This window comes from Nipponia nippon, unplaced genomic scaffold (assembly GCF_047370975.1).
Source record: "Nipponia nippon isolate SJK-2023a ecotype South Korea unplaced genomic scaffold, ASM4737097v1 scaffold_7, whole genome shotgun sequence".
NCBI classification, from domain to species: Eukaryota; Metazoa; Chordata; class Aves; order Pelecaniformes; family Threskiornithidae; genus Nipponia; species Nipponia nippon.
The window spans coordinates 32,834,305-32,847,405 of NW_028262391.1; the positions used below are offsets into that span (position 1 = coordinate 32,834,305).

General features: G+C 69.5%; 2 protein-coding genes across 6 annotated transcripts; one reads left to right on the top strand and one right to left on the bottom strand.

The window, feature by feature from the left end:
• The first annotated feature begins 554 nt into the window (after positions 1 to 554).
• LDHD (lactate dehydrogenase D) lies at positions 555 to 4,073 on the top strand. Of its 3 annotated transcripts, none has more exons than XM_087739885.1 (11): positions 555 to 640; positions 786 to 898; positions 1,278 to 1,419; positions 1,509 to 1,650; positions 2,184 to 2,343; positions 2,413 to 2,612; positions 2,691 to 2,819; positions 3,200 to 3,327; positions 3,412 to 3,502; positions 3,579 to 3,690; positions 3,772 to 4,073. In XM_087739885.1, the coding sequence occupies exons 1-11, from the start codon at positions 563 to 565 to the stop codon at positions 3,935 to 3,937; spliced, it is 1,461 nt and encodes a 486-aa protein (XP_087596011.1). In that variant the 5' UTR covers positions 555 to 562; the 3' UTR covers positions 3,938 to 4,073. The 3 variants fall into 3 exon arrangements, with proteins under 3 accessions (XP_087596011.1, XP_087596012.1, XP_087596010.1); XM_087739886.1 differs by having other exon boundaries at positions 2,691 to 2,726; positions 3,224 to 3,327; XM_087739884.1 differs by having other exon boundaries at positions 2,184 to 2,612.
• Positions 4,074 to 4,448: 375 nt separating this feature from the next.
• BCAR1 (BCAR1 scaffold protein, Cas family member) lies at positions 4,449 to 11,544 on the bottom strand. Of its 3 annotated transcripts, XM_087740579.1 has the most exons (7): positions 11,485 to 11,544; positions 9,777 to 10,466; positions 8,365 to 8,526; positions 8,031 to 8,135; positions 6,414 to 7,562; positions 6,092 to 6,181; positions 4,449 to 5,719 (listed from the first exon to the last, which is right to left on the bottom strand). In XM_087740579.1, exons 1-7 carry the CDS (start codon positions 11,494 to 11,496, stop codon positions 5,204 to 5,206), a joined length of 2,724 nt encoding a protein of 907 aa, XP_087596705.1. In that variant the 5' UTR covers positions 11,497 to 11,544; the 3' UTR covers positions 4,449 to 5,203. The 3 variants fall into 3 exon arrangements, with proteins under 3 accessions (XP_087596705.1, XP_009467521.1, XP_087596706.1); XM_009469246.2 differs by lacking the exon at positions 11,485 to 11,544 and having other exon boundaries at positions 9,777 to 10,638; XM_087740580.1 differs by lacking the exons at positions 8,031 to 8,135; positions 11,485 to 11,544 and having other exon boundaries at positions 9,777 to 10,640.
• Positions 11,545 to 13,101: the final 1,557 nt, after the last annotated feature.

The following is a 13,101-nucleotide window of genomic DNA, read 5'->3' on the forward strand; positions in this document are numbered from 1 at the left end:
GGGGACCCGTGGCCAAGGAGGGCAGGAGGTCTGGGGCCATGCGGCCTCCCCTGGGGACACTTGAGCCAGGCAGGGGCACGTGTCCAGGTGCAGGGCCACCTGAGCAGGCTCGGGGCCACCCGGCTGTGCACCAGGTGTGGGGACACGAGGCCAGGTGTGGGAGCATGTGGGCTCCCATGGGGACACCTGGTCGGGCACAGGGGCACGTGGCCTGGCGTGGGGACACCTGGGTGGGCGTGTGGGGCCATGGCCAGGTGTGGAGACACCACTCAGGTGTGGGGACACCCAGGTGGACCCGAGGCGGGGGGAGTAAGGGCAGGTATGGTGACAGCGGGTGAGCTGTGGGGACAGCGGTCTGGGCGTGGGGACCCCCGGCAGGGGGGTTGGGGACACAGGGCCCCCGGCTGGGAGGGGACGCTTGTCCCGGCCCTGTCAGCCGGAGCCACCTTAAGGTGCCGGTGCCGCCGGCCGGAGGGGAGGGGAAGGGCCATGGGGCGGGGAGGGCGGGGAGGGCAGCGTCCTGGCCCTGGCTGTGGCCGTCCCCACCATGGCCGTCCCCACCATGGCCGTCCCCACCATGGCTCTGCGGCGGGTACTGGGGCCGGGGGTGGCCCTGGGGCGACGGAGCTGCTGCTCCAAGGTGGGGCTGGCCGGGGACACGGGGGTCCCGTGGGGCACGGAGGGATGGAGGGCACAGAGGGCCGGGGGTGCCGGCGTGGCCCTGTGCCCTTGGCTGTGGGTTCCCTCCCGCCCCAGCCCTGACGGGGCCCTCGCCCCCTCCACAGCGCCCGCTGCCCCCCGACTTCGTGGAGGCCCTGAGGGCTGTGGTCGGGGGCCCCAATGTCTCCACGGCCATGGCGGTGCGCGAGCAGCACGGCCACGATGAGTCCATGCACACGTGGGTGCCCAGGGCCCGGGAGGGGAAGAGCAATGGAGAGGGGAAGGCTGTGGGGAGGGGAAGGGTCCTGGGGAGGGGAAGAGCAATGGAGAAGGGAAAGGTCTGGGGAGGGCAAGGGTCCTGGGGAGGGAAAGGGTCTGCGGAGGGGAAGGATCATGGAATAGGGGAAGGGTCTGTGGAGGGGAAGGGACTGGGTTGGGGAAGGGTCCTGGTTTGGGGAAGCGCAATGGAGAGGGGAAGGGTGTGGGGAGGGGAAGGGTCCTGGGGAGGGGGAAGGTACTGAAGAGGGAAAGGGTCTGGGCAGGGAAAGGGTGTGGGGAGGGGAAGGGTCCTGGGGAGGGGGAGGCCCGTGGGTCAGCGGTACCGCCCTGTCCCCCAGCTGCGCTCCCCCGGACGCCGTGGTGTGGCCCCAGGCGGTGGGGCAGGTGCAGGAGCTGGCGGCGCTCTGCTACCGCTGCCGCGTCCCCATGGTGCCCTTCGGCACCGGCACCGGCCTCGAGGGTGGCGTCAATGCCGTGCAGGTACAGGCCCCTCGGCACCCCGTGCCCAGCCCCTGCCCGGGGCTCTCGGTGCCCGGCCGTGCCCAGCCCCTCCGGTGCCCCCGTGCCAGGGCGGCGTCTGCTTCGACCTGAGCCGCATGGACGCCATCACGGAGCTGAGCCTCGAGGACTTCTCGGTGGCGGTGGAGCCCGGCGTCACCCGCAAGGCCCTCAACAGCCACCTGCGTGGCACCGGGCTCTGGTTCCCCGTCGGTACCGTGGGCACCGGGGAGCAGCCGGGGGGCCCAGGGCAGGGGGTGGCGGCACTGGGGGTGGCGGGGACGCCTGTGGAGCTGGGGTGCTGGGAGCACTGGGGGTGCTGGGGTGCCCATGGGGCCAGGGGTGCTGTGGTCCCAGGGGTATAGCAGGGGCGCTGATGAGGCTGGGGGTGCCATGGTCCCGGGGTGCTGGGATGCCCGTGGGGCTGGGGATGCTGTTGTCCCAGAGGTGCTGGGGATGCCCACGGGTGTGCTGTGGTGCCAAGGGTGCTGGGGGTCCCCACTGAAGTGTCGTGGTCCCAGGGGTGTCCATGGGGGAGTGGGTACCATGGCCGCAGGGATACGGGGTTGCCCATAGTCCCAAGGGTTCTGGGCTCCCCACGGTCCCAGGGGTGCACTGGGGCTGCCGTGGGGCCGGGCTCCCAGGGTGCCGTCCGGGCACGGCATGGGGACGTCCCATGGCCCCGTCCCCGCACCAGCCACCCGTCGCGTCCCCATCCCTGTCCCCTGCACGTCCCCTGCCCGCAGACCCCGGGGCGGACGCCTCGCTGTGCGGCATGGCGGCCACGGGCGCCTCGGGCACCAACGCAGTGCGCTACGGCACCATGCGGCCCAACGTACTCAACCTGCGCGTGGTGCTGCCGGACGGGCGCCTGCTCCACACCGCCGGTCCCGGGCGCCAGGCCAGGTGGGCGCCGGGGGGCCGGGCTGGGCTGGGCAGGGGCCACACGGGCACGTGCTCACTGGCCACACGCAGGAAGCGGGCGGCCGGCTACGACCTGACCTCGCTCTTCGTGGGCTCCGAGGGCACCCTGGGCTTCCTGACACAGGCCACGCTGCGCCTGCACCCCCTGCCCGAGGCTGCCGCCGTCACCACCGCCACCTTCCCAAGCGTGCGGGCAGCCGTGGCCTGCACCGTCCAGGTGCTGCAGGCAGCCGTGCCCGTGGCCCGCATCGGTGGGTGCAGGGGGCCGGCAGTGGGGTCAAGGGGCTGGGGGCCGGCGGCGGGGCTCAGTGCGGCCTCCTCCTGCCCAGAGTTCCTGGACGAGGTGATGGCGGGTGCCTGCGGCCGCTTCAGCGGGTTGGAGCTGCCGGCAGCGGCCACGCTCCTCCTGGAGCTCCACGGCTCCCGGCGGGGGCTGGCCGAGCAGCAGCAGCAGACAGGTAGGGACGGCGCCGGCACCGGGAGGGGCTGACCGGGGTCAGGGACAGCGCGCCTGGGGCTGGGGGCCATGGTGGGCACCCAGGGATGGGCGCCCAGGGACAGGGGACGGGGGGATCGGAGGTGTCCTGGGGTGAAGGACAGGTGCCCAAGAGTGGGATGTGGGGCACCTGGGGGGTCAGCAGGGCGAGGGATGGGTGCCCAGAGCTGGGGACTGGAGGACTGAGGGTCTGGGGGGGCTCGGGGATGGGGATGGATGCCCAGGGCCAGGGGGAGCAGGGATGGGTGCCCAGGATGGGGACTGGGGGTCCCAGGGCAAGGGCCGGGTGCCCGGGGCTGCTGCGGGTCCCGTCCCCATCGCAGGGCTCCCGGCCACCGGCAGAGGAGATCGTGAGGCTGAACGGCGGCTCCAGCCCGGCCTGGGCGGAGGAGCCGGAGGAGCGCGGGCGGCTCTGGGCCATGCGCCACAGTGCCTGGTACGCCGCCCTGGCCCTGCGGCCCGGCTGCCAGGTGAGGACGGGCACGGGGACGGGGATGATGGCGGCAGCGCCCCATGGAGCTGTGGCCGCCACGGCTCTGCCCTGCCCGGCCCAGGGCTACTCCACGGACGTCTGCGTGCCCATCTCCCGCCTGCCCGACGTGGTGGTGGAGACCAAGCGGGACCTGCAGGACTCCGGCCTCACCGGTCAGCGGGGCCGCGGGGGGCGGTTAGGGGGCTGCCGTCCTGCCTGCCACGCCCCGCCTGACCCGCGGCCCCGCAGGCCCCATGGTGGGACACGTGGGCGACGGCAACTTCCACTGTCTCCTCGTCTTCGACGCCCAGGACCCGGCCGAGGCCGGGCGCGTCCACGCCTTCACCCAGCGCCTGGGCAGGTGGGGATGGGGACCCCCCGGGGGGATGAGGACAGGGGGACAGATGGCCCTGTGCCATCCCCTGACCCCCCCGTCCCACAGGCGGGCGCTGGCGGCGGGGGGCACCTGCACCGGGGAGCATGGCGTGGGGCTGGGCAAGCGGGCGCTGCTGCTGGAGGAGCTGGGCCAGGAGGGGCTGGACACCCTGCGCCGCATCAAGGCCGCGCTGGACCCCCACAACCTCATGAACCCCGGCAAGGTGCTCTGAGGGGGGCACCGGCACCTCGCCGGCAGGGGGACGGCAGCCCCCCAGAGTCAGGGCCGGGGGGGCCCCGCTGCCCTGTGCTGCCACCCGCCCTGTTCCCCCAACCCCCCAATAAACCCCTTGGCACCTGCAGCCTCCACATGCCGCGTTGTCTTTGGGGGGGACAGGACACCCCAGCCCCTGCCCAGGGCGTCCCTGTCCCAAGCGGCGCACACAGACACCCACAGGGAAGGGGGACCGGGGGGGGACCCGCTTTAGCCGCTTCCCCAGAGCCGCAGTGCCGGTGCTGGAGGGCTGGGAGCCCTCTGGGACGTGCCGAGCACCGCCACGGCCCCCCCCACACCAAGGTCGACATGGTGACAGACCGACCCTTTGGGTCAGGGACCCCCAACAACCCCCTTTGCACCCACGCCCTCCCTGCGCTGTGATGTCTTTTGAGGTGACAGGACACCTCAGCGACTCTCCAGTGGGTCTCTCCCCACAGCAGGCACACGCAAACACCCAGGAGCTGGGAGGGTTTCTAGGTAAATCTTTATGCTGCTGGGGGGCAGGGGGCTGAGTTTCGGGGGGCTGCGACTCCGTAGCTCCGGGAACCAGCAGAAGCTTCCCCTGTGTTCAAAAGGCACCAATTTCAGTTTGCGTTTCCGTTAGAGCTGGTCCGGTAGCAAAACCCGAGACGTGAGAACGCACACGTCAGACCCTTCCTGCCCCCAGCCCCCCCGTCACCCCTTACCCCCCTGGGCACCCTTATCCACTGCCCCTGGTGCAGGGGGACAGCACATCCCATCCCTCCCCTGCTGCTCCCCAACACGGGCTGCCCTACTGCGAGGAGTAGCTTCCACACAACTGAAATGCGCTGGAGACCACTCGGGAGCCCCCCCAAGAGGGGAGCAGCCACAGCATCACCCCAAATTGCCAGGCACAGCCCTGTCTCAATTCAACAGGGATCCTGCCTCCTGGCTCGGAACGCCCACCAGTTTTGTAGAGAGAGGATACTGCGGAGGGAATGGGCACAGGCACAAATTCACCTCCCAGCTTTCCTCCATCATGGGCACAGCTCCAAAACCAATCCTGGCCTCTGGCCGGAGGGAAGGGGGATGATGGCCGCAGCCCCTCACCCCTCTACCAGCGGAGCCCCAGGCCCCCGGTGAGCGTGCGAGTCTCTATGTACATGTCCGCTTACACCGAGCAGAGAGGGGTCTCATGGAGGGGGATGCGTGTCTGGGGAGAGGGTGGGGGCCACGGGGAGGGGACAGCAGCCCAGGGCCATCACATAGCCGCCAGCTGGCCCAGCACCATCCTGAACTGCTGTGTGCTGTTAGCGAGGTCCTTGACGCGCTCCACCATGTCCTTAGAGGCAGCGGGAGAAGGATAGTGGAGGGCAGCTGCCTTGGTGGTCACCACGATCTCTTTGAGCATCTCGCAGAGGAGGTTGCTGTAGTGCATCACCTTGTGCTGGACGTCCTGGGCCTTGGCCTGGCGGGACAGCGTGTCCCCGATGAAGACGAGCTTGTGGGCGCTGAGGATGACGAACTTGCTGTGGGCCACAAAGATCTTGGGGGGTTGGTTGGTGCTGACAGCGGTGAAGAAGGCGTCAACGGCGTTGGTGAGTGTGGTGAGGTTGGCCTCGCACTGCTCCAGGTAGAAGAGGAGGAGCTGGCGGTCGGCAGGACACAGGGCCCCGCTGCCCCGCGCTGGGCCGTAGTGCTGGGGGGGGCTCCAGTTGGACAGGTCGTTGTCGATGGGGCGTGTCACCTCCTGCTCCAGCCGCTCAAACTGCTTCAGCTGCAGGAGGGATGGGTGTGAGGCAGGATGGCCATCGAGCCAGTGCCCGCTCCCCTCCCTGGAGCCACCAGCACAGGTGGCCATGGCCACCGGCCCTGGGTGATGGCTGTGCCCCAGGGAGAACAGCAAGGGACAGTGCCAGCCCCAGGACAGCCGTGCCAGGCTCCTCTCCAGGAGCAAGGTGCCGATACCGCTCTCTGCTGGCACAGTGTTGGCATGGGAGGCAAGCCAGAACCCACCACGGGGACAACCAAGCAAGAGGGGGCTGCGGTCCAGACCAGCAGCAGAGGGTACAAGGGGAGCAAGACCCAAAGCCCCCTGCCCACCCCAAGAGCTGCGCCCAGCGGTGCTTGCCCGCCCTGGCTCCGTTACCTGCTGGTGCTCCAGCTGGTCCTTGCTCTGCCGGATGATGTTGCCTTTCTCCAGCAGCTCCTTCTGGGTCTTCTCAAACTCCTCCTTGCCCTGCAGGGAAGGAAAGGGTGTGACATGGGGGTCAGCAACACCAGCCTTGCTGGGAGCAAGCCCCTGCCTGCCCTGGGACACCCCTGGTTCCCACAGTCCTCAAGCCGGAGGGTAAAAGCAAGATGTGGGTAGCAGAAGCACCACCACAGTCAGAGCTGCCCAATGCCTGTGTACCGGAGAGTCACTGGCACAAAACCCACCCGTGGGGAGCAGCCCCCCTGCCCGTGCCCACCTGGAGGTGGACATAGTCGTAATCCTCCATCCAGCCACTCTCACTGTTCTCGTAGGGCCCATCAGGCGACTCCTGGGCCAGCAGCTTGGGCGGGGAGGGCAGGGGCCGCGACTGGATGCTGCTGGCCTTGTCGGAGGGGTGAGGGGGCCCGTGGCCACCGCTCTCCGCCGCCGGCTTTGTCCGTTTGAAGAGAAGGGAGGCGTTGCCGTGCAGGAAAGAGGCCAACTGCTTGGTGTCATCGGGGACGCCGCGCGAGTGCATGACGAAGTGCTCCAAGTCATCCGTGCCTGGCTTGCCACCAGCCAGGGCGCTCGGGGCCCAGTGGCAAGCATCCAGTGCTTGGCCATGCCGTGCCAGGGCCTGGTAGACCTCCTCCATCTTCTGCAGCTGCTTGCTGAGCTTGGTGTAGAGGGAGCGGTCGGAGGCCTGGGCGGCATTGCCCACCGCCCCCCGGGCAAACTCCAGCAGGTCCCGCAGGGCCGTCCGGACGCCCTCGGCCGCCCCGCGGATGCTGGCGGCATTGGCCTCCATGTGCTCAGGGCTGCGCCAGTTGGCGCCGATGAAGGACATGAGGTAGGAGACGGCACCGCCGACGCCGTGCTGGAGCTTGGCCAGCATCTCCATGGCGGCATCCAAGTCCAGGGAGAACTCCTTGCTGGCTCCCTTGGCCGGCTCCTTCACGGGCACCACATCCAGCGAGGACGTGGAGATGTTGCTGCGGGTGCTGCCCGTGCTGGAGGCCGAGAGGCGTTTGCCATCAGCGCCCTTGGCCTCGCGGTCCACTTGCGGTGGGACGTCGTAGATGTACTCGCCCTCTGTGTCCAGGGAGCCCTTGCCCAGGGCGTGCAGGTCCCGGGGCACGTCGTACACCTCCTGGGAGGGGAAGGCCGACCCCCCCAGCTTCTTGAGGCTGGGGGGTACGTCGTAGATCTCGTGGGAGAGCGGCGGCTCAGGGGCACCTTTCCCAGCCGTTGGTGGCACGTCATAGACATCCTCTGGCAAGTAGGGCTCCTGCTGGGCCAGGATGAGGGGGTGGCGTGAGGGGTCGAAGGTTTTCTGCTTGGCGAAGGCGGGGGGCACGTCGTAGGTCTCCTCCCGTGCCGGGCCATCCGGCACGTCCTTGCTCACTGAGGGGGGGACGTCGTACACCTGCAAGGGCAACAGCAGGCACTGTCAGCGTCGCCAGGAGAGCCAGCCTGGGTCACGTGTGGACACGCAGGCAGGCTGTGCCGTGCTGTGGCGCACATAAGTGCCAGCCCCGGGTGCACGAGACAGTGCTTGGGTGCCCACCAGGACAGAGCCATGCACCCCATGGGCACCCCTGTTCCCAGGGAGGCTGGCACAGCCCTGCCACAGCACCCCCAGCCTCCCGCATCCCTTTTGGGACAGGAATCACAAAATCCGAGAGCAGCTCAGGTTGGAAGGGACCTCAAAAGATCATCTGGTCTGAGCTCATCCCCTAGATGAGACGATCTAGCACCCTGCCCCTTACATCTTGAAAGCCTCCAGTGCCAGGGACGTCACCATGCCCCTGAGGAGGTTGTTCCAGTGAATGTTTGTTCCCACTGCAAGATGTGTCTTATATGGAGAAGCTGGGAGCTTCCCAGCAGCACTTACAGTTTGGTGCGGGTTCTTCTCCACACTGGGGGGCACGTCATAGATCTCCTGCCCTAGGTCCTGCCCATTGGGACCCTTCACTGCCATGGGAGGCGTGTCGTAAACCTGGAGGGGACACACACGCAGGACAGCGTGTCAGGGATAGCGTGGGCACCCACCTCCTCCCAGGGACCAGTTGGGAAGGATGAAGGCACCAGAAGAAGCCCCAAGGCCCATAACGTGCCCAGCTTTGGGTATAATTTTCTCAGGTTTGGATCCCAGGCTGTGCCAGAGCATCTCCCGCACTGGGGGATGGAGCCAACGACCCCCCTCCGTGCCCCCTGCCCAGCCTCACCTCCTGGCTGAACTGGCTTGGGACCCCCCCTCGGACAGGTGGCACGTCGTAGATCTCCTGGGAGCCCGCGGAGAGGAGGTGGCGAGGGAAATCGTACTCATCCTGCTCGCCCTTGGGGGAGTCATAGACGTATGCTTGCCCCATGCGGGTAGGCACCAGCACCTGGCAAGAGGGAAAGGGCAGAGGTGGGCACTGCCGAGCATCCCCAGCCTGCCCCCTGCCAGCCCCCCCAAAACCCAGCGATGGGGCTAGAGAGAGGATGGGTGCCGGATCCTGTACCAGACTGTCCAGCACCGGGCAAGCCGGTGCCCACGGGAGGGCGCTCCCTGGCCGGGCGTGCACACTTCTCGCAGCGACGGGGGATGATATCACCAGTTATTTATAGCGGCGAGTCTCGGCGAGAGACAAAGCCCAGCCGGCACGGCCGCGGCGTGCAGAACGGACCAGCCGATTCAGGCACCAAGCCGTGGGCAGGGATCTGCCAACGCCCACAGGGCGTTGGTAGGTCCCTGCCCATGGCTCGGTGCCCACCTCGCCATACCGTGGTGACACAAGAGCGGCAAATAACCAAACCCAGAGTGTTGCGGCACCCTGCCCAGCCGGTACCAGGGGGCAAGAAGGGCTGAGCAACCAGCAGAGGTGCCAGGCTGGTGCTCCTTTTTAGGATGCTCCCCGTGCCCTGGCCATGATTTGGCAGCTGCCCCCCCTCACGGGCTGCTTCCCAGAGGTGCGAGTCAGAGCAGCCTTCCCGGAAAACAAGATACCGAAAGCACCTCGCTCTTCTTCCCCCGGATGACGTGCCAGGGAAGTGGCAGAGCCGGGAGGAGCCCAGCACTGGGATCCCCATGTTGGGGATAGATTGGTAGGTCACCCTTGCCTCACCAGCAAACCCAACCGGCAAGCACTGGCAGGCTCCCTGGCGTGGCCAGGGCACGCTGGCACCAGCTGCCTGCCCCTGCCTGTGCCCCCAGGAGGGAGGAAACATCTCAGCACCGCGCCAGGAACCACAGCTACCTCCATAGCTGCAGGGTCCGGCCAAGGGGCATCTCTCAGCGGCTCTTGGGTTACCAGCACCCCGTGCCTACCCCAGGCACGGCTGCTGTGCCCTCAGTGACACTGGCAGAGCCCATGTGAGAGACCAAGGGGACCCAAGTGCCAAACGCTGTGCCCCGAGGTAGGTAGCCCACATCAACCTGGGCACCCCAGCCACCGCAGGGACCCCCCTACCGTGCCTGCTCCTGCCAGTGGCATGGGGAAGGACGTCCACACCCCACACCCCCCGCGATGAGCACAAGGACCTTCTGCTCCAAGAGACAGCAGCAGGCAGGTAAGCCCAAGCCCACAGCCCTTGCACCGTGGACCACAGAGCACCCCGCAACCACGCTGCCACCCCCCCAGGACCCCCATCCTACCTTTCCCTGGGGCTTGTGCCCTTCCCAGCTCCTCATGTCCAATGACGGGGGCACCTGGTAGATGTCTTGAGCCTGACCGGCTGAGGGAGGAACCTGGTAGACGTCCTGGGGGGGGCTGGCAGAGCCCCCGGGGTATGCCTCTGCCGCTTGGCCCAGGGAGGGGGGCACCTGGTAGATCTCCTGGCCGGGGCTGGGGAAGGCGTGAGGAGGCGTCTGTTTCGGGTAGGCGGGTGGCTGCTTAGCCGGGGCAGGCGGAAACTGTCCGGTGGGCACCGAGCCCGGGTAGAGACCCTGCTGTCCCTTGCTGGGGACCGGCATCAGGTAGACATTGTCCCCTTGGGGGGCATAAGCAGGGTGCATGGGTGTGTACTGCGAGGCGGGCGACAGTGGGGTGTAACCCCCTTGGTGGTGGTAAGGCAGAGCCGGCTGGGGCACCGGCGGCTGCGGTGGTGCCTGCCCCTGCGCCGGGCCAGGCGCTTGCTGCTGCTGCTGCTTCTTGTCGTACATCCCCACCAGGATCTTGAGGCGGTTCCCGGGGACGATGCCCTGCCGGCCGTGGAGCGAGCAGAGCCACCAGCCATCCAGCCCCTGCGTGTTGCGTTCCAGCACCGTCATGATGTCGCCCTTGCGGAAGGAGAGCTCGTCCGGGGACTCGGCCACGTTGTCGTACAGCGCCTTGGCCAGCACGTTCTGGAAGAGAGCCCCGCGCCAGGGCGGTGAGACGGGCCCCGCCGGCCGGTGGGGAGTCATCCCGGCGGACGACGGCGCCCGGTGCCGGGACGCAGCCCCGCGGGCCGGGGGCTTTGCCGAGCGGGGATCTCCTCACTCCAGCCGCCTTTTCCTTCCCCCGGAGTTCAACGCGTCCTTCCCGGAGGTGGTGCTAGGAAGGGGCCGGGCGCTTCCGCCTCCCCGGTTTCGGGGGGCCCTCCGCTGCCCTTCCCTCCCCTTCCCGCCGCCACCGGGGAGGAAGTGCCAGGGTGGTGAGTCAGCCCTGGCCCTGGCCCTGGCCCTGGCCGGAGCCATCCCCGCGCCGGCCGCCGCCGGGCCCCGGCCCCTTCCGGCGCGGGCTGCCGGCCGCCCCCGTGGCGGGCAGGGGCCGCGCCACGACGCCTGGCCCGGGCCGCGGCCCGGGGGCACCTGCCGCCGCTCCTGACCCTCCGCCGCGGCTCACCGGTGCCATGGCGGCGGCGGGACGGGCCGCGGCCTGCCGTGGGCTCCCGCCACCGCCCGGGACGGCAGGACCGGACCCGCCGGCCCTCCCGCCTCCCCGCAGCGGCCGGGCAGGGCGGCTGCGGCCGCCCGCTGCTGCCTGCTGCCGCCGGGCTTCCCTGCCTGCTGCCGGCGCCCGCCCCGCCTGCCCGGCGGCCCGCGGAGGCCCTGTGGCCCCGGCGGGGTCCCCCCGGGGGTGCCGCCGGGCCGCGGGGCGAGGCCTCGGTGGGGCTAAGCCAAGGTCACGCCGGGGGGCTCGGCCTGCGGGGGGGGGGGGGGGGGGGGGCCCCGCCCGGGCCCGGGGGGCCGGGCCGCGGCCTTCCTCCTCCCCCTCCTCCACCCCGGGGCAAAGGCCGGGGGGGCCCCGTGGGCCGCCACCCCGGGGCCCCGGGCCCTGCCTGGGGGGGCCCACGCGTGTCCCCGGGCCCCGCCGGGAGGTTCCCGTTCCCCCCCCCCCGCCCCCCGCCGGTCCCTCCCTCCCCGGCCGGCCCCCGCTCACCAGGTAGTTCATCTTCCCGCGGGGCTGCTCCGGCCCTAGCGCCGGTCGGCCGGGGGCCGGGGGCGGCGGGGCGGGCGGGCGGCGCGGTCCCGGTCCCGGTCTCGGTGGCGGCGGCGGCGGCGCCGCAGGGCTCCTCACAGCGCGGGGCCCGCCCGGGCCCGGCCGCCCCGCCCGCCCCCATTGGCTGCGCCCGCCCGGCGGGGGCGTGGCGGGGCGGGGCTGGGGGCGGGGCCGCCAGGGGCACCAGCGGGAGCGGGGCCGGGGGGTGCGGGGGTGAAGAGCGCGCGGCGGGCGCGCCAAGGCCGTGTAGCGGGCGCGCGAAGGGCAACGGGCGTTCAGCGGCCGTGCGACGGGGGTGCAACGAGTACGCTGCGTGTAACGGGCGTGCGGAGGGCGTGTAACGGGTGTGTAACGGGTGTGCAAAGGGCAGCGGGTGCGCAACGGGCGTGCAAAGGGCGTGCAAAGGGTCAAGGGTGCGCAGCGGGTGTGGAAAGGGTGTGCAAAGGATAACGGGTGTGCAACGCGTGTACAAAGGATAAACAGCGTGTAACAGGTCTGCAAAGGATGCGTAACGGGTGTGCAATGGCTGTGCAAAGGGTATTGGGCGTGCAACAGGCGTGTAGTGGGCGTTCAAAGGGTGTGCAAAGGGCAAAGGGTGTGTAACGGGTGCGTAACAGGCATGCAAAGGGTAACAGGTGTGCAGCGGGTGTGCAAAGGATGTGCAAAGTGTAACGGGGGCGCACTGGGGGTATAACGGGGGTAAACAGGCATCTGATGGGTGTGGAACAGGGGTGCACCGGGGGTGTTGTAGGTGTGTAACGGGCAGGGGACACAGGAGCGTTACCGGGGTGTGACGGGCAGGGGGTGCGAGGGGGGTGTTGGGGCGTCACGGGGCGTTACAGGGGTGTAGCAGGCAGGGGCGTGCGTTACAGGCGTGTAATGGGCTTTGGGCACAGACGTGTGTGTGTAACGGCTGTGTAGCAGGGGGAGGTGTGTGTGGAAAGCGTGCAACAGGCGTGCAGCGGGTGTGTAATGGGGGCTGTTCTGGGCGGGGGGTCCCAGTCCCACCTGGGGGCGGCATCGGAAATGACCCCCGGCTCTAAACCCTTCTCCCCTCCCGTTGGTTTGCCCATGGCGCCACATCCCGCCCCAGCCCGGGAGCTGCTCCGGGGCGGCGGCACACCGCGGCACGCCATGGCACGCCGTGGCACACCACGGCACACACGGCACACCGTGGCGCACCATGGCATACCCCAGCATGCACGGCACACCACGGCAGCTGGCACGCTGCCTGCCCGGCCTGTTCCAACAGCCTGGCCACGTGGCCCGCAGGCACCTCGACGGCCGGCGAGCCCGGGCTTGATGCCGCCACACGCTGAGCCGCAGTTCCCGCCCGCAGCTCCGGTGCTGCCGGCATCTGCATGGAGCTGGGAGAAGGCTGGGAGGGCAGCAGCGGGGCTCCCTGCGAGCTGGGAGCTCGTGGGAGGCACGTGTGCGAGTTGCACAGATGTATGAGCTGCGGGACGTGGAAGCTGCACGGGCATGCATGAGCTGCAGGACACATGAGCTGCACGGGCACACACAAGCTGCAAGATGTGGTGAGCTGCGTGGGCCTGC

What these genes read in the sequence shown, in the direction of transcription:
- BCAR1 (XM_009469246.2), bottom strand. Translation starts at nt 10,526, where the DNA reads ATGACTCCCCACCGGCCGGCGGGGCCCGTCTCACCGCCCTGGCGCGGG. An exon ending in CAAGCCAGTTCAGCCAGGAG is followed by an intron (nt 8,136 to 8,364) that starts GTGAGGCTGGGC and finishes TGTCCCCTCCAG; the next exon opens with GTTTACGACACGCCTCCCAT. An exon ending in ACGACTATGTCCACCTCCAG is followed by an intron (nt 6,182 to 6,413) that starts GTGGGCACGGGC and finishes CCTTCCCTGCAG; the next exon opens with GGCAAGGAGGAGTTTGAGAA.
- LDHD (XM_087739884.1), top strand. Translation starts at nt 563, where the DNA reads ATGGCCGTCCCCACCATGGCTCTGCGGCGGGTACTGGGGCCGGGGGTG. An exon ending in CGAGCAGCAGCAGCAGACAG is followed by an intron (nt 2,820 to 3,199) that starts GTAGGGACGGCG and finishes GGCCACCGGCAG; the next exon opens with AGGAGATCGTGAGGCTGAAC. An exon ending in CCCTGCGGCCCGGCTGCCAG is followed by an intron (nt 3,328 to 3,411) that starts GTGAGGACGGGC and finishes TGCCCGGCCCAG; the next exon opens with GGCTACTCCACGGACGTCTG.